The sequence below is a fragment of the Antechinus flavipes genome, chromosome 2 (assembly GCF_016432865.1).
Source record: "Antechinus flavipes isolate AdamAnt ecotype Samford, QLD, Australia chromosome 2, AdamAnt_v2, whole genome shotgun sequence".
Classification (NCBI taxonomy): Eukaryota; Metazoa; Chordata; class Mammalia; order Dasyuromorphia; family Dasyuridae; genus Antechinus; species Antechinus flavipes.
In genome coordinates this window covers 448500686-448520671 of record NC_067399.1, presented here as the reverse complement: position 1 = coordinate 448520671, position 19986 = coordinate 448500686, and the positions used below count along the sequence as shown (strand labels likewise).

At 38.5% G+C, this 19986-nt stretch overlaps 1 protein-coding gene and 1 long non-coding RNA gene across 6 annotated transcripts in view; one reads left to right on the top strand and one right to left on the bottom strand.

Moving 5' to 3' along the window:
* RPN2 (ribophorin II) overlaps nt 1-19986 on the bottom strand; it is a 178600-nt gene that overhangs the window by 112564 nt on the left and 46050 nt on the right. The window contains exons 16-18 of one of the 5 annotated variants that reach the window (XM_051979328.1): nt 19848-19977; nt 17736-17829; nt 14206-14562 (exon numbers count right to left, since the gene is read on the bottom strand). In XM_051979328.1, the coding sequence (XP_051835288.1) occupies nt 17778-17829; nt 19848-19977 (182 nt within the window). In that variant the 3' untranslated portion in view covers nt 14206-14562; nt 17736-17777. Of the gene's footprint in view, nt 1-14205; nt 14563-16042; nt 16277-17735; nt 17830-19847; nt 19978-19986 lie in introns of those variants that run through there. The other 4 variants (XM_051979326.1, XM_051979329.1, XM_051979327.1 and 1 more) reach the window with 4 other exon arrangements.
* On the top strand, nt 545-6193 carry LOC127550414 (uncharacterized). The gene is made up of 2 exons (XR_007950860.1): nt 545-1157; nt 3941-6193. It is a non-coding gene; the product is annotated as an uncharacterized LOC127550414 (long non-coding RNA).

Here is a 19986-nt window from a genome sequence, read left to right as displayed (position 1 = left end):
GGAGCAGGGGCCCGAGGCTCCAAAGCAGGGGCCAAGGTTGGGAGCAGGGGCCCGAGGCTGGGAGCAGGGGCCAAGGCTGGGAGCAGGGGCCCCGAGGCTCGAAGCAGGGGCTCCAGGCTTGAAGCTGGGGGCCTGAAGCTCCAAAGCAGGGGCCCGAGGCTCGTAGCAGGGGCCCGAGGCTCCAAAGCAGGGGCCAAGGCTGGAAGCCAGGGGCCCGAGGCTCCAGCTGTCTGTGATGCTGACTACCAGACCGCGGGTCCTGGGCCTCTGATCCAGAATGAGGCATGGGAGAAGAGCTGCACTGGGTGCTCTAGGAGGTCCCTGTTTTGATGTTGGTCTTTTCTTCTCCACACAGAAGCAGACAAGGAAGTGGAGAGGAAGAAGGCCATGAAGCGCTGTCTAGACGCCAGCTGGACAGCATCTTGATGGACAGCTGCTACCACAGCCAGAGGGTGTTACAGAACTTCCTGGCAACCGCCCTGCGGAGCCAGAGGTAGGTGAAGAGTAGCCGAGGTCAGGTCTCCTGGGAGAAGTGACCCCGGCCGGGAGCCGGTCCCTCCCTGATTATGTGAGGGGCAGGAAGAACAGAGAGAACCATAAAACAGTGCCCTAAGTCAGCGTGTCCCCCGAGGGCCTGCCGCCGGCCGGGCACAATGAAAGCTTCCAGAGGAGAGACTAGAGCGTTCTTGGCCAAAGGAGACTTACAATCCAGCCGCAGAGAGCAAACTAAGGCAGGAAACCGCCCGGAACAGTACAAGGGGCACTAAGATAGAGCGTGGGACAACAGAGACCTGAGCAGGAGTAAATCCCCATGGCTTGGGCTGGGTGGTCAAGGAAGGCTGTGGGGCAGGTGTGGATATACATACATAGCTGATGATACCATGCTATATATATGAGACCTTCAAAGGGCACCTAAGTTAATACCCTAGACCTCCATCTGAGGATCCTCTATCTCAGAAGCAGAATTGATTTTTACCTCCCAGTGAAAGTATTTTTCCTATTGAGCTCAAGATTTTTCTATGCTTCTTTTTTATTTTTATTTTTTGTAGGCCAGAGGGGATCACCAGCAAACTGGAGAACATACCTGGGATCCTCACTAGGCTCATAAACCTGTAAAACTGAAGAAAGTCAAGAAAATTCCTGGTGTGCTCACACAGGTATGGCAGAGTATCTACAATAAGCAATCACCTATTTCTTTTTTTATGGTATTTTATTTCTCCAAATACATGCAAGGATAGTTTTCAACATTCACCTTTGCAAAACCTTATATTCTAAATTTTTTTCCTTTTCGTCCCTTCTTTTACCTCCCCCAGATAGTAAGCAGTCCGATATAGGTTAAACAATAATCATACATTTCTACAGGTCTTTAAGTTTACAAAGGACTTTCTTTACAACCACCCTATGAGGTGGATAATTAGTGTGTTAATATTCCCTTTTACAAATGAGGACAAAGAGCACAGAAACAGAAGTGACTTGCCTAAAATAGAGATTCTCACCTGATTCTTGATTTTAGGCCTTGTGTTCTTTATACTATAACCCAATTCCTCTTAGTGCTCAAATCCCATCCCAGGACTTGAATTAAAAGGAAACATAAAGAGCATCATTCAACTTATAACTAACCCATTTCCCCTTCCAAGGCATCTCCAATAAATAGCCATCCATTCAATCAGCTGCCCCATGGCTTCCTTCACAAACAAAACACTCTTCCTTTGACACCATTCACCAATCTACAGCTGTTGTCTGCTCTCAGAACCTTAGCTTCTTCAGGGCAGAGGCTGATTCTCTTTTGGTATTTATATCCCTGGTGGTTAACACAGTGTCTGGTACATACTAAGTGCTTAAATGCTCATTCATTGTTATTTGAAGAGGATAATCTTATCTAAGACACTTTCTGTATGAGCCTGAATAACCTGAATAACTTGTATTTCCTCATCTGTAAAATAGTCACTAAGGTATATTCTGGCCCTAAATTTATAATCTCATAAATGAGAGAGAATATACCAACTCCAAAAACAATCCATTACTCTTTTTAGACAATTCTAATTGTTAGGAAAATTTTTCTTGTATGAAGTTGAGATCTATCTGATTCTATCTACCTTTCACTGTTCCTGATTTTATCTTTTGAAGCTTGATTTTTTTTCTTCAAGTCTGATCTCTCTTCCATGTGGCAGTCTTCCAAGTACTTGAAGAGAGGTACCATGGCCCTATCTTTTATTTCTGTGATATGTATCCTCAGTTCCTAAGAATGATTCTTACATAGCTTTATATAGTCTTTTCTGGATATGCTCCAATTTTGTTATGCCCTTGTGGTGCCCAAAAATGAATTCAGAGCTCCAGATAGGGTTCAGCCTGATACAATGGCACTTCTAATGCTCTAATTTTGAACCCAATGCCTCTTTTAATGTTTCCCAGGACACTAGTAATTCCTTTGGTTGTCATATTTCATTGTTAACTCATATTGGGGCTTTTAGTCCATTAAAATTGCTAGATCTTTTTTCATATAAACTATTATAGTTTATATAGTCATACCTGCCCACATTTTGAATTTGTAAAGTTAATTTTTATGTTGTTTCTCCCAATAGAACATAAGCTTCTTGAGGGCAGACATTATTTTATTTTTGCTTTTGAACCCCCAACATGTAACACATAGTAATGCTTTTTGATTGGTTGGATCCATGTTGACTTTTGCCATTTGTTCAATTAAATTTTATTTTATTTAACTTGAATCAGTAACTCTTTGGATACTTATTCAGTAATGCAACAGAGTCAACTCAATGCAAAATAATATTAAATGTATTATATGAGAACTTTTCATCCATATCTATAATAACCTCATTGATCTTTACTGATACCCCCTCTGCCCTCCTTTTTCCCAATTTAAGGGAAAGAGGTCAAGAATTAGTCTATTTTACAGATGAAGAAACTGATAGCTGAAGGGAAGAAATAAATAGTCCAAGGTCCTAGTTCCAGGACAGAGAAATTTTGGCTCAATGTAAGGTAAAACTCTTTTAATAATGAAAGCTTTCTAAAAACAAAATGGCCTGTCTTGGGAGATAGCAACTGAATGTCCTAATACTGGAGATCTGTAAGATCTGTAAGAAGTGAAGATGGATGACCATTTGCTGGATTCCTGCTCATGTAGTGATAGGACTAGATGACCTCTGAGGTTTCTTCAACTCCGATCCTGTGATTTTTAGACAAAGGTCCAAGGATTCTTTCTCCCACACTAGGATCACAGGACTTGAACACAATTAACTGGCATTGTACGTAATCCTTCATTAGAGACTTTGCTTTAACAATTGGTTCTAGCTCAGTTCCAAAATATAAACAGCAATTCATGGTAGCATAATTTGGTAGGGCGTTTCTCAATCAAATTATTTGACAAAACCAGGTCTGAACATTTAACTCTTCATCAAGTGAAGATTCTTCTGAGCCCTCCCAAGGAGACCATGGGAATGGCTTACCTCTCTGGTGATTTGAATTACCTCACTTGGGAAAAATGCTTTCATCCTGTTACTCCAGTCCAGGGGCCAGATAAGCAGCCACCATGATGGGCTTTCCAGAGTCTGACCTCTTCCACGATCAAGGCCTAAGAAGAGGTGCATTGTTCCTAAAAGTTAGAAGTCAAATACTTAGGAGGGTCATGCAAAAGCTCAAAAGTCACAGGGCAAATCAGACTATGGGGCTGGGAAAACAGCCAGATCTTTTATTTCATTCTTAGCTCCAAATACCAGCCCCCATTAATGTGTGAGAGGAATTTGCAAAGAGATAACTCCTGCCATCTAATGTCATTACCCTCCTCTGAAGGCTCTGGCTGGTCTTGGCTCCTGGATGGCTGTGGCTCCTGAAATTCTCATTCTAAGTGCATCCACTCCCCCTGCTTCCACTCCTTCTTTGGCATCTGTATCTTATAATAACCTTGTGTTTCTTTCTGCAACAGAGGAATTCCCAGAGATGAAAAGCCCATCTGTACAATATTCAACCTGTAGCAAAGAAGATGTGATATTGGATCCCTTTCTTCATATCTCATTTGGAAATTGTAAAATTCATCTGTATCGTTGACACTAGAATTTTCTCAGAGGCCATGTCTTGTATGAGTTAGGAATCCTGTGGGTGAATCTGCATGCAATTTGTAATAATTTGGTTATGACAATTGGCCAAATAAATGGCACAGTATGAATTCAAATGCTGAAAATGTTCATCTTTGAGATTCCTCTCTCAGGTCCCATTTTTAATCATCACTGACTTTAATTCCTCACCCCAGGGATTCCAATTTGCAAACCACTTCCTTGGGGGCAGCAGCCTACCCCACACCCACTCATCCCAGCTGCTACAAAGAACACTGCAACAGAATCGACAAAAAGATTAGTACTAGGCAAATGAAAATTAAGTGAGATCTGGTTTTTAATTAAATTTGCTGAGTGAATCTGAGTCAGAAATAAAAATATAGATATTATAGTTTCATGGTATATTTTAAATTTACAAGAGACCTTAGAAACATCTATGCCAAATCTATTTTATTATTTTAAATGAATTTTATTGATACTTTCTGTTTTTCTATGACAGAAATTACCAGAAATAGTCACCCCATGAGTCCTTCCTAGTAATGAAGGAAAAATAGCTAAATAAAATCACCTGGCAGAGTGATTGTATCTGAAAGCACAGACAACATTCTGTATCCATGGTCCCCTGCCTCTATCTTGGAACCAAAACAAATCCAAAAAAAATTAGAGGCAAAATCACTTGTCAAAGTCACTCCAAGAGCTGGGAAGAGAAGCCAGACTTTCTAAGTCCCAACCTTGTGCTATTTCCAGGCTGCTTTGTGGCCCTTGCATGTAGCTGTTCTTACTAGGCAGGTTGAAATATCCCTGCTCTATGTATAGGTCAGACCCCAAACAATTTAAGTTCTTTCAGATTCCACCTGGAGCTAAGGAAGAATCCTAAGTCAACACAAGAAATCCATCCTTGCTCCCTTGCCAAAACTCTGTTGTTAATCACTTGGTTCAACCCCCTCCATCTGAACCATGGCCTGAAAAATGATGCAAGAATAAGTTTTTTGGCCCTTGATTATTCTTTGTTCCATAAAAATGCAGATTTCCCAACACAGAACTAGTTGAGATGCCTGTTTCTTTGAGTCTCTGTCTCTCTGACTTTGTCTCTCTCTGTCTCTATGTTTTTGTCCCTGCCTTTATCTCTCTCTTTGTTTCTCTGTCTTTCTATCTCTGTCTCTGTCTCTTTCTCTATCTCTGTATCTCTCTCTCCCTCCTTCCCTCCTAATACTGTACCTTCTCAAGTCCTTTCTAGCATAGACCTTCATTTTTGCCTTTCACAATCAGACCCCAACCTAGTTTCCCAGCATTAAAATATAATACCTGGCCCTAAAGAATGAAAAAAGAATAGAAACCATGAAAATCTGCCAAGTAAAGCTTGTACTTTTTAATTCAGCTCTGTAATATCATACCAGATAAATTTTTGGAGATTCTTTTGGAAAGGTTTTTTTTTTTTTTAAATTATATATATTTATCTCTCCCTCTCCCATTACAGGAAAAGACAATTTAAAACATTTATTTCTTTGGAAAGGTTTAAAAATAATATTTTTTTTAATCCATTAATCAGCACTTTTTTCTTCCTCCCTCCTCCCCCACCAAAAACCTACATAAGAAAACTTGGGGGAGAAGGTAGGGTTTTGATGCAGCAAAAATGCTGTAATAGGTTTTTAAAAATTCAGTCTGTGCAATGAGTAGACACGGGCACTAGGCTCTGCCACTAACTATCTGTGTGAATTTGGGGAAGTTATTCTCTAAGTTTCCGTTTCCTCAGCTATAAAATGAGCACCTTATGACTATGATTTTTGAAATCCCTTCTACCTTTGGGCTTTTCATTACAAGACTCAGCTTACCAACCATGAAATGTTTGTTTAGTTTAGTAATCAGACAAGGTAAGAAAAGTTCTCTCTGCCCTTCATAGAGAAGATATCTTCTAAGATTCCAGGATAATGTGCCCTTTGCTCTCTATCACCTCCTGTACAAATAAAGCCAAATGACTCTACTCAGACTCCAAACATCCTGTTTCTCTTGTTGCAGTTGTGCTTTTGAGTTAAGTTGTAAATATAAATTAGAGAAGGTGGCTTTGTACTCCCATTTCTGTGACCAAATAGGATGTTGGATGTTCTAAATAAACTCATCAAATAGCAGTTTGAGTCTTCATCTCCTTCCGCTGTGTTTGAATCACTGAATGTCAAGTTAGCACAAAGTACACATTATAGTACATGGGGACAGTTACATAAAGGAGGGAGACGCGTATTCATTCATTCATTTATTCATTCATTCCATAGCTACTAAACTTCTCCTTCATATAACAAGGCTTTGTGCTAGGAAGTAATTTAGGCTCAATTTAAGGGGAAACTTAGCAATAAGACCTCCATGTTAGGAGTGGTGGTATGTGTTTGTAATCCTGGCTACCAAGGAGGCAGAAGCGGGCAAGTCTTGAGTTCAGGAGTTCTGAGCTACATTGGGTTGTGCTGGTCAGGTCTCTTTATTAAACTTGGCAGTAATGTCATCAGGCCCCGGAAGGGAAGTAATACCTCCATCACTCCCCTCCCCCTCACTAGGTTGTATAGTAGTCAAAGCTGCCTCAGGTTTATAAAGAGATCAAGTCAAAGGTCCATGTTGATCAGGATCAATAAGCAAGATCAGGGCCGTGAAAAGAACGCCCAACTTTCAACCTCACTGAAATGGGGAGAGCCAGGCTTAAAACCTCCCAAAACTGAGAGCTCCCAAAATGAATTGGGCTATCACAGGAGATGGTGGGATCCCCAACCACAGGAATTCTTTTTTTTTTTTTTTAATTATTTTTCTTTTTAAAACCTCAGGTGTAATATTAAAAAGCAACTTAGACAAAGCAACAATAAGAGAGAGAGACAGAAAGACAGAAAGATAGGTAACAGAGATGGAAAGAGACTGAGATAGAGAGACAGAGAGAGAGGAGGAAAGGAGGGAGGGAGAGACAGAGGATACACAGAGCGAGGAGAGCAGAGAGAAACAGACACAGAGAAGAAAAGAGATGGAGTGGGGAGGAAGGGAGAAAAAGGGAGGGAGAGAGACATAGAGACAGAGAGTGACAGAGAGAAGAGGAGAAGTTGGGAAGGAGAGAGGAAGGAAGGAGGGGGGAGTAAGAGAGAGAGAGACAGAAACAACAGACATAGAGAGAGGAAGGAAACAGGAGAACCCACCATTTCAAACCTAGGGATCTCCACACTGACCAAGGCTGGAAGGAAAGGCATTGGGATGAGGGGAAGTGGTGGGAGAAGAGGGAAAGGCTAGTTGAGTCCTGTTCTTACTTCCTCTGGGTGAAACATTTACAAAAATTTATCTGAATTGGGAGAAGAGCATTCCTTCTCCTCAGAGGAGCCTAGTGGGGAACAGGGTCTCCTAATAGGAATTCTTTAAGAGGAGGCCAAACAATTACTTTTCAGGAATATTGTGGAGGAGATTCCTGCTCATATTTGGCTCTGAGATCAGCATCTGAGATTTTGTAATTCTGAGCCTTCAGCATAAAGGTATGGTCGACAGGCAGCTAAGTGGTACACTGGATAGAACACTGGTCCTAGAATAAGAAGGACCTGAGTTCAAATTCTGCATGACATTTACTAGCTGTGTGACCCTGAGCAAGTCACTTAACCCTAATTGCCTGCCCTGCACACAAAACACACACACACACACAAAATATGATTGAAGTTGTAGGGGTAGGTGAACTCATCGTGGAATGTTAGTTTGCATGGTCAAGGGATAAGTATTGGGAGGTAGATCCTAGAGACACTGGACAGGATAGGATCAATGGCATAGATAGAGGGATATATTAACTTTATAATTATTGATATTTTTAAATGCTTTACATAAATTATCACTGTACACACATTTATATACATGCCCAACAATCCTGAGCATTTGAAGTATTTGAAGATAACCCTGAATGAGAATAGATGTTATCACCCTTTTTACAGATAAGGAAATTGAGGTTCAGAAAAATTAACTTTTTTCTTCAAGGTTATACAGTGAATCATATTTACTTCAAATCAATAACTAGCCTCAGGGAATAAGGCAAAATAAATATTGTAAACATGAAATTAATACCAGCCTTACCCCCTTTGTTGGTCACACATCTCTCAATATCCTTTTCTCCTGCAGATCCTTGTTGATAACTGATGTTGTACTTGCCATGTTGTACTTTGGATGATTTGAAATTTTTAAAACTATATTGAGAGAGTAAAATTGTATTGCTTTAGGCTTCTCAACTCCTTTTACTCCGTTTTTCAGAATATTCCCTCTCCCTTCCCCAGATTACACTTAGAACATTTAATCTCTTTACTGGTAAATCCTTTTGAGAGTCACCACTATATCATTATTTTGGCCTACAAAGGAGGAAGGAGGAAGAAAATTAGCATATGTGCCAGGTACTTTGTGGGCTGCATGTTTTCCAAGTATTATCTCATTTGACCTTCATGACAATCCTGTGTAGCAGGTGCTGTTATTATCCTCATGTATCAGTTGAGGCAACTGAGGCAAAAACAGAGACTAAAGCAACTTGCCCAAGATTCTACAGCTTTGATAGTATAGTATGCTTTGATCTGCATTCAGATTATTAGTTCTTTCTCTGAGTGAAAAGAGCAGTTTTCATCATGAATCCTTCAGGATTGTCTTGGATCACTGTATTGCTGAGAAAAATAGCAAAGTAATTTAGAGAAGTCTTCTACCTGCATATATTCATCAGTGTTCCATTCCCTTTAAACCTCTTCTGATCTTCTCAGTAGACCAAATTGGTCCAATGATCTACTGACCACAATCAATTTACATTATAATTGAGCATCATGATATAAAAATTTTATTAAACTTTGTGTTGATCTCTTTTCCAAATCTGATATCTTGCCAAAGAAACACAATTAAGCCATGACTTGACAAATTTTTTATTAGGAACTTTAAACACCACAAACATGAACATTTTAATATATGAAGAAGAGAGCTGTATATGAAACAATGAATTTGCTTGTATGTTTGCTTTTTTTTTTTTTTAAGTCTATATGTGGTTTTGAAGAATAGAAGTCAAATTTCTTTTGGAAGTTGAATTCCAATGAAGCAGTTTTTGATTGCTTGTTTTAAAGAACTACTTGAAGGATCATATTAGAAAGACCAATAACACAACCTTTTAATGCTTCACTCTTGACGACAGAGTGAAAGACAAGAATTATGAGAGCAATAGTGCTACAGATTACTCAGCCTAGCTGGTTTCTCAGTGGCTATGATGAAAGCAAGAAGGGAAAGCAGTCTCAAAAAACTGCATGGAATCTGAGGGAAAGCAAGACATTTTTGGGAGTTGAAAATGAGAATTTAATGAGGAAGTACTGCATGTAAACAATGAGTCAGAATCACAAAGTTCACAGGTCCATCTCTTGTAATCTCCTTTCTCAATCTCCACACATACTAGACATTCTCTAATCACATTTCTCTGCTTGTATCTACATGAGCAAAAATGGAAGGTCTCAATCTAAGTTTTTCAAATGAAACAATGGCCACCAGAACCCATACTATTGAGCTCGTGAAATGAATTTTTTAAAAAAAGGAGTGGCAGCCTAAAAACAATTCTAAGTACAATTATAATTATTACTATGCCATAGTAACAATAATTATATAGTTACATATTACTGTAATGTAGCAAGCTACATTATATATGTACATACAACAGCAACATATGCTATATATAGCACAATATATAATTATACCAGTATAATTATTACAATTAATTAATTGTTGTCTTATAAGTCTTAATCTTTCTCTATGAACATGGGCATTTTCCCCACTGTGGGATATTGGAACCATTTTATTAGTGATCTACCTTCTATTTGTTTCTAAACAAATATTTAAATCTGTGAAATATACAACTATATATATATATATATATATATATATATATATGTTTTTTTTTTTTAAATTTCCATATTGGTCATTTTTGTACAAGAAGACTTGAATAAAAAAGAATGAAAGAAAAAAAAAGTTTCAGTCGGTATTCAGACAGTATCAGTTCCTTCTTTTGAGGCGGATAGAATGCTTCATCATTAGTCGTTTGAGATTGTCTTGGATCATTGTATTGCTGAGAATAGCTAAATGATTCACTGTTCTCCACTGTATAATATTGCTGTTTCTATGTACAATGTTCTCTTGGCTCTGTTCACTTTGTAACAGCTCATGTAAATCTTTCCAGTAGTTCTCAAGTCACCCTGCTTGTCATTTTTTTGTTTGTTTTTCCTTTTAAATTTTCTTAAAAATGTTTATTTTATCATCACAGCCATTGAGGAACCAGCTTATTGAAGCTTTTAATTTTCAAAACATAAGCAAGGACAATTTTTCACCATTAATCCTTGCAAAACCTTACATTTCAATTCTCATCCCAATATATGTTAAACATGGTAAATATATATAAATCCAATATAGGCATACATATTTATATGATTATCTTGGTGCCCAAGAAAAATCAGATCAAAAAGGAAAAAAAATGAGAAAAAATAAAATTCAAGCAAACAAACAAAAGTGAAAATGCCATGTGATCCACACTCAGTTCTCACAATCCTCTCTGGGTGTAGATGGCTCTCTTTACCACAAGATCATTGGAATCTCATTGAAGAGAGCCACATCCTTCAGAATTGATCATCCTGTAATATTGCCGTTGCCGTGAACAATGATCTGGTTCTGCTCATTTCACTTAGCATCAGTTCATGCCTCTCTAGGCCTCTCTGAAATCATCCTGCCGGTGTTTCTACTGGGCTTACATCCCAGAGATCTTAAAGGAAGGAAAGGGACCTGTGTGTGCAAGAATGTTTGTGGCAGCTCTTTTGTAATGGCAAGAAACTGAAACTGAGTAAATCATCAGTTTTTGGCTGAATAAAATATAATATATGAGTATTATGGAATATTATTCTATAAAAAATGAAGATCAATTCTAATGAATGTGGCTCTCTTCAACAATGAGATAATTCAAACCAGTTCCACTTGTTCAGTGATGAAGAGAGTCCTCTATATCCAGAGAAAGCCTGTGGGAACTACTCTTCTTATTGTTGCTTGCTTGCATTTTATTTTGCTTTTTTTTTTTTTTTTACTGGTTTGATTTTTTTCTTGTGTGGCATAACAATTATATAAATGTGTGCATAAAAGATTTAACCTATATTTTTTACCATGTTTAACATATATTGGACTACTTGTCATCTAGGGGAAAGGGTATGGGGAAAGGGAGGGGAAAATTGGAACACAAGGTTTTACAAGGGTTAATGTTGAAGAATTGTCTCTACACATGTTTTGAAAAATAAAAAGCTTTAATAAAAAAAAATCATCCTGTTGATTGTTTCTTATAGAATAAGGAATATACAACTTTCAAGGAGGGAATTGGTCCTTCTGGAAACATGTAGTTACACAAATGGATCTCTCTCTGAACTAGGACAGCTACTTCTAATTGGCTAAACACAGATTTCCATACTGTTCCCAGATAATCCTAGTGCTCCTGGACACAACTATATTTACCTAAAAGCTACTTCCTCTGCCAGGGAAATGAATGAAATGCAAAAGAATCTGTTAAATGTTTATTATATGCAAGCACTAGGGAAAAAAAGAGTAGAGAAAGCCAAACATTTGCTGGCCTCAAAAAACTCACACTCTGATTTGGAGAGAGACAAACCACCAAAGTATTTGGTTGGTCAGGGCTGCCAAAAAGGCCCAGAAAAACCCCTCACCTTAGGGTGACCTGACAGGGAGAATGACAAGGATAAGAATATTTAGATTATACCAGGAAATCAGATGGCAGTGTTGAATGTCTGGAAGCCAGAACATATAGTAAAGCTTAGAAGACCTTAAAGAGGTAATAGCAAGTCAGATGGAACATAGAAAGAGAACAAGGAATTTTCTAAAATTAAAAACAAAAATTTTTATTGTGAACTTTATCCAAAACCATGAACATTTTAATATGCAAAGAATAGAAGAGGGCTGTATATGAAACTATGAATCTATTTGGGTAGCCTGCTTTTGTCTTAATTCTATATTAAATTTTAATACAACCAAACAGCCTGATGAGTTTTTTTCTGCTCTTTTGTGTAAATTAGTTTCAGGGTTGTTTTTTCCTTTCTTTTCTATTTTTTTGTATTGCTCTCACTACCCAGTAACTACACTCCCCCGCCCCCCCCAAAAGCTTTCCCTTTCAGCAAATAATCATAGTCAAGAAAAACAAATATAAATTCTGTATGTTCAATCAATAGCCTCTTTACCAAGAAGTGGGAGAATGTTTCATCAGGCTAAGATAATTTAAAGGGAAAAGCAAAAGATGCTGTAATTTAAAGGAATAAGGTAATTTGGCAATACACAAAACAGTAAAAGGTCAATACTTTTTCTGGAAAGAGAAACTCAAGATTCAAGAAAACAGATCTTAAAGTTCATCTGCAAGTGTCCCATTTGTCTACTTATCAGGGGATACCCATGCTGTCTTACTCCCCACAACACACTATCGTACTCAGGCCAAATCAAGTTTCAAAATGCTTCTTTCAGCCTCTAGATCAAAATTTCTGTTCTTAGTGTAATTGCTCTAAGCCGATGTTAGGAAGAAAGACATTTGACTACTAAAAGAATTTACTCTTAAGTATGACTTAATGGCCCAATTAATCCAGAGGTTAATTAAAAAAAAAAAAAAAAAACTTATAGCAATTTTTGGGGAGAAGAATTTTTTTTTCATTTTCTTTAAAAAATCCAAACAAACCCAAAATGTAAATCTTATTTTTATATCACTTTTCTAAGCATATCCCTTTCTCCTCCTCAGCAAGTCAACCTTTAAAACAAAGATTAAAAAAAGGTAGTTCAGCAAAACAAGCACATGAATTATATCTGACAGAACATGCAATATTTCACACATCCATAATCCCCCACTTTTACAAAGAAGGTGGTAAGAGTTTTCTCTACTCGTCAGGGATTCTGGTTGGTCATTAATTATGTAATGTCCAATTTCTACTTTTTGTTGTGACAGTCATTGCTTATGTTGTTTTTCTGGTTTTGTTTACTTGATTCTTTGTATCAGTTCATGTAAGTCATAGGAACGCAGCTTTTGGAGGCCATCAGTTCAACCCCATCACTTTACAGAGACACCTGTGTCTCAAGCTCACAGAACTACCCTATGTTTGAGGCAGGATTCAAGGTCTTAAGACTTCTAATGCCCTATTTATCATACTCTCTGGCTTCCTTTACTTCTCTAAAATTTTCAAATTATTTTTTTCTCTTATATAAAAATCAGTATTTTGGAATATGTGGGCTCCTTATTTTTGTCTTTGCAGTAGTATTTGTGTTAACATCATGCATTAATTACAAACTGCCACTCAGAAAGATTTGTATACTATGAATTTTTATATGATGGAACTTCAGGAAAGGTAACTGAAGAATTTTAGGTCTTAGGAAAGGTTTTTTGGCAAAGGGGGCTTTTCCAACACATCTGAAACCACATCATACAAAAAACTACTCTGCTTAGATAGATAAGCTTAATTAAAGCTTCAGAATACCTGTCTTGGGAAGGTAATTGCAATTGCAAAGTAACCTAGTCGTTTAATACTGAGATTTAATCAGGAATTTGATCAAGAATCAGAGAATGAGTTCAGATTCTGATTCTGTTACTCACTATCCATGTAACATCACATCCTCTCTGAGCTTTTGTTCCTTTATCTGTAAACAAGTTGGACTCGATGACTTCTGAAGTCCTTTCTTAAAACTCTAAATCTATGAGCCTATGATCTCACCTTTATTGATTAGAACAAAAGTGGACTCAGTTACAGAATTCATATGGCCTCTTCTGATTCGGGACCACGGACAGCATCTACCCACAAACTATATTTGTTAAAGCAGAAATTGTAGCTGCAAAAGAAAGTTAGATACCAGACTCCAAGATACAGTTGTGTCACTGAAGGAGATTTTGAGTAAAAAAAAGGAAGGTAGATTTTACAGGAAACTTCCAAACCTAACAGAAAAGAATAACAGAGTTTACATGAGACCCAAGACCAGAATTCCCAAAGTAATGCGCCAGTTAACTTGCTTTGTTTTTCTGTCAAGCAAAGTGAACTACATATCTATGTGATAAGCACACTAGAAATCCACCATCCCACAAATATCTGGAAAAAACTCTCAGAGGTCTCCATTCCTCTCATCAGACTCTTTATTACAAATCACAATAATTAGACTTCAAACATTCCAAAACTCAACATCTGGGCACTCTTAAGAAGTTCATCCGAGCCTCTTGATAGTTGATGACCACAATTCCAAAGGAACTGAATATCTGGGTTCACAGAGAGTTGCTCAATAGGAGAGTGAAAAAACAAAAGACAAGCAAAAATACAACCATAAGATTCTAGACTTTTTTTTTTGTTTGTTTTAAACAAAAATTGGTTCCAAGTTCCACTCTCCAGGATGCAATTTGTTCCTTGGTTTCTATTCCATGGAACATTCTTTTAAGCTTTTAGATTTTCCTTCTTCCTTCTGGTATTACTGTGTTGCTCTGGAAAAAGAGGGAGAGAAATGCAAAATTATCTCAGGTTTTAATTTGCTGTTGCAATTCCTGCCTAATGACAACCAGGTGACCAAGCATCTCTGACACTGAAAGATCCTGGTTCTTAAGATCATAAACACAGAAGATGAACAAAAATGAAGAATGGGATGTGGAAATATGAAGAGACAAGATGTCGCCAGTGACACTACACCCAATGCAGTCCCCAAATACAGGGTGAATCTCAACCAGAGAAGCAAGAGAACAGATGAAAAGATTAAAGAATATTTGGTCTGGATCTTGTTGATTCCAACTTGCCAAACAATATCTTATGTATGGAAGCATTAAGAGCTTCAAAATTCCACAGAAGTTGCCACTGGACCAGTCATGCTTCAAAGCCAAGGAAAACCTGGCTTTTAGGAAGGGAAACTGGCTCACTGCAACAAAATCTCATGGGAAAAATACTCGAGATTTTACTATGCAATCACAATCCCTCCTTCCCTGTGGCCCTTTTCCCAGTTTGTAAAAGTAACAGGAAAGTACAATAGGCAACAATTCCAGCCCTGAATATGGCCACATTACCAGTGAGGTATATAAATTCAAGAGACTAAGTCAGTCCAGCTCTGTCAAGGAGAAAGGAAAGCTCAGAAGAATGCCATCCTCCACTCTGTAGTCCTCCAGAGGACTGAGGATTCAACATTATGAAGATTCAATTACAGAAAGGGGTAGGAATCTAATTCAGAAACAAACTCCAAAGGCACAAACACTTAACAGTCTTTCTGAAGGAAACCACAAGCAACTAAAGGGACAGCTAAATCCTGCATATCTAGGAGAAGCTCCATTTTTGTTTTGGCTTCTAACCCATCCCTTGTTCCTAAGGCAAGTATCAGAAGAGATGGAATGTGTTCACATAGAAACTAGCATGCAGACAGCAGCATGGGCATGCAATCTGAAAGCATTCTTATTCAACCAAGCATTTTTTAATCCCAATGTTTCTAGCTATTTTATGGGAAAGTGAGGAGAGAATAGGATAAGCAATGAAGAGGGAGATTGATGGGAAGTGTAAGTGTGAATAAAATAATATCTTGGCTAAGAATTTCTGTTTAAAAACTGTTGATACCTCAAACTCAAATATTTGTCCAAGAATCAAGGGTAGTAGATTGATTTCCACTGAATAACAGAATGGGGTAGGGGAGAGACAAGAGAAAGGAAAATGAGGGAATTGGAGGAGGAAAGGGGGCAAAAAGATATCTTTGAATCTTAGGAAATTTCTTTCACCTATTATCTCTCAGTGCATGTTAAAGCCATGAGGAAAGCAATCTGAGAATACAAAGATTAGCTTTTCAAACTAGGATAAAGTTGAGAAGGCACCACTAGATTCAGCCAGGTATTGAAGGCCTCTAGGTACTCTCTATTTTGCTGCTGATCTGCATTCCCCCCACCCCCAAACTATAAGTTAAAATTCTATCTCTGTGCTTCCCCTACCCGTCCTGACTATGATCTCTGTTCCTAACCTTGGCTTAGCAACCCGACTCGGCTCTCCAGTGTTCCTGATGTTGCCTTGGCGACCTGATCCTGATCTCCTGTGCTCCTGTCCTCGCTTCCTGTTTGCTGCCTCTGCTTCACTCCAGAGCCTGCTCTCCGGATCTCCGACCCCGGGTTGGTTACCTGACCCCGACTCCTGATTGTTCCCTTGGATTGACGATTTGCTTTGACGTTCTCGACCCTAACTCCAATCAATTAATTAACCAACAAACATTTATTGAATGCCTTCTATGTATAAAGCACTGTTACCCTCCCAAAAGTAATTTAGAATCCTTTACCCTTTGAGTACAAGTAAAGACAGGAAATACAGTCAATCCAGACTAAAAAGGACACAAAAATAAAGACCAATAACTTTTCCTTAAAATCCCAAATTCAACTCAGAAAATCCCCCAAGTGTAAATGATCAAGTTAATTTCCCTTTCCCTAAAGCTATCTAAGCTTACACAAAATTAAACATCAAACTGATGCCTCTTTTGTCATTATACTATATAACAGGAAAAACAACAAGGGCTTCAATTCCAGCACTTTCACTAGCAGACCATTCAAACAAAGGAAGCAGACTATATGACAAAAGCACGAATTCTGTCTTTTTGCAGTGAGAGCTGAGGAAAAGCAGGTTAGGTTCATAAAATAGGATGAGGTCAAATTCTATGTTGATTTCTTCTCTTCTGGAGGGTGTGACCAAAAACCATAATGCTTCAGCCTGGCTGAGAGAAAAGCTTTCAGTACAAGCAACAACTACAGTCAGGTCCCTAAAATTCAACTGTCATTATACCTTTCCTTCTAGTTATAAGCCTATTGTAAGTAAGTGATCGATATAGTGTCAAACAATTGCTCCTAGCCCTTGGAAATGATCTCATTAACAATGACCTAAAAATGAAGAAAGGATTTTAACTGGATGTTTTGGAGTCTCAGGAGGTAGACCAGGCCACTCCTAGCCACTTTCTGAACAATGGGAACCTATTTTTTGATTCCAGCTTTGCTATCTAGTCACCTTTGCTTTTGTGGTCATCAGTCCTTATTCTGGTGTCCACTTCACTGTATCATACAATTAATTCACTGAAACTCAAAATCTACGGCTGCAAAGTGGCCAAAAATTTATGACAAGTATGAAAGACACTGCCTGGAGAAGACTACACTAGGAAATCCCACTAACTAAATTTGGTCCTCATTAATACACAATGTTCTTTTTCACAAACACCAATCACAGAAAAGATTCACCTCAAATACTCTGACTCCTCATTCTGACACAGTACTTAGGATTCACAAGAGTTCCTTTTGATATTGAAATGTGGTCTCCTTAAGAGGTGGTCAAAGTTTAACTCCATTTACACTGAGACAAATTCCACTATACTGTGATCAGCAAAGAACCCCTTTACAGGCACTAAATACCTCAAAAAAATGAAGGGTAGGAGAATCATAGCATCCTTCATATAAGACATGAGATATCTGGACCATTTTGGCACAGGTAATGTGGCAAACTTGGGGAGGGGCAGGGGTCATCATGATCCAGTCCCAGACTTATCCAGCATATTGGAAAGAAGTTTCAAATACTGCTTGGGCCCAGGAAGTGAGGGAGGTGAGAATTAGATGGAACAACCAACATGCGTGAGGCAGGTAAATTCAGAAAGGGCCCTTACTTCTGGGAAGAGCTGGTCATTAGTAAGACCCCCCCTTTGGGTTTACCGTAGTGTCCTATATTTTGCCAATCTACTGCTCTGTTCTGCAGCGATCCTGCCAAAGGAAAGAGGGTTTGAGAATCAAGAAAGGATAGTGAGGAGGAGAATTAAGCAGAAGAAAGAAAAGGCGCACACACACACACACACACACACACCCCACCAGGGCTTCCATTAGTATCACTCATTTTCCAGTTGGAATTAAATTGTCTCTCCCAAGTCAGCACAGCAGCCCTCTGACAGGATTATACAGCAAGATAAGGAGTGTAAACCCGCCCCCCGCCCCCCCAGTCAAACACTTTCCCTCACAGTCCTGCTTGCTTTGCCAGGGAACCTTCAAAAGAAAGATGTTTTCACACAATAAAGCATTCCTGCTCTCTGAGATTCTACAGAGTAAGTCAAAAGAGAATGCTAGTCTGTTTCAAAAATTGCTTGGAGTATTCAGCTCCCATCAAAAGGCAAGGCAAAAGTAAGTGAAGCTACATGAAGGAGCTGGAAAGGTGAAAGAAAATGCTGAGTGTTGGAGCTAAGGGAAGCCCTGGTGGAGTTCAGACTATCACAGGGAATCTAGATATTTCTCTGTCCAATACTCCACAGTAAGACAGTTGGAAGACTTACAATAGAAACTTTGGCAATGATAAAACCTTCTATTCTAATGTCCTTCAGTTAGCCTCTGATGTGCTAAACTGGTGGCCAAATTAGATAAAACACTACTAAATCTTAAATATCAGCCACTCTCAGACTAGCATATATATATATATAGACCTAAGTGAATAGGAAGAGGGAAAGCACTGTACTGTACCTATAAAACATGATTATTTTTACCTTTATCTGATAGCCTTTAGTTGACTGAAATAATCCAAATTCTAACAGACATAAACCATACAGAAAGAACTCTTTGTTGTTATGTTTGCCTTCAGTTCAATTTGAAAATCCAAGTTGCCATCTATCTGGAATTATCACAAGAGCTGGCAATTAAAGGAGCAGGTAAATTTGAATCTGGAATGCCTCAGGGCATGCCTCAGGACAAAGAAATAGCATTTCCCCCTCCCCCCCATAAGAGGGAAGACCGTGATTCAGTACTGTGGGGACTCCTTACAGAACATGGGAGGTTCCTAGGGCTGAGGAACAGCAGACTGCTTCTGGGAAAGGGACCTGATAAAAAAGCAATGAATGTAGCTTTTACTTGGAAGGGAGAAAATAATGCTCTAACTATCTCAAGGTCTGAAGGGAGAATCTCACAAAGATGAAAGGGGTGAAAGTGAGGGCATAACCTGCTGTAATTCAATGGTATGAGGATGGCAATTCTAAGGGGCTAAGAGAGCAGGATAACTGACACTAAGCATACAAGAAACCTCTCAGTTTCAACAGAGGAAGGGAAGAGAATGTTTATATGTGGTGAATTAAAGCAAATCTCATGCCAGCTATTCTAAATTCTTTTAATCATCATAAAGTAATTATTCTCCATCTTCATTCTAATCACTAGACTTAAACTATTAAGGTTTCAATATACTTAACGCTGAAAAGAAAATGGCTTTTCTGACAAAGTGATTATAGCTTCTACTTCCAGGCTGGATCCAAGTGACAAGTACCTTATGTATGTAAAGATGTGTGTGTGTGTGTGTGTGTGTGTGTGTGTGTGTGTGTATCTTATCTTTTCAGGATATAGAGCCCTTATCCATCAAGTCATAAGATCAAAGCTAATTCTATTAAATCAACCCCAAAAGCAAGTTATCTCTAGTTTTATTTTCTCTACACATAAATATTTCACCTTTTTTTTTTCTTGTTGCCTTTTTCTTCATGCTTCCCACCTCCCAACCTATATTGATAATAACAGTGATTCACCCTGATAATAGCTAACTGACTAGCTTCTCTTTTGCCCACTAGAAATAGGCAAAGTACAGTCTGCTTGAAATGTCACAAGTCATTGTACAGGTCCAAGTCCAGGAAACCCCCAGTAAGGTTGGCTATTAAGAGCTGATGTAACTATAAAACAAGATTATTTTATAAAGAGATACCAATCCCCATCGTGGTTCTTGTCCTCTTTCAGAATGCCCCCACTTCACCCCACCTTACCTCTTTACTGCTTTGTAGGCCAGCATTCTGTTGCCTGCCAGGAATGTGATGCTCCCCAAGATAGCTAAGTACTTCAGGGTCTGGAACATGTTGAGCTGAGTCCAATAGACATACATAAGGCCAAGCATAGCTAAGAGAA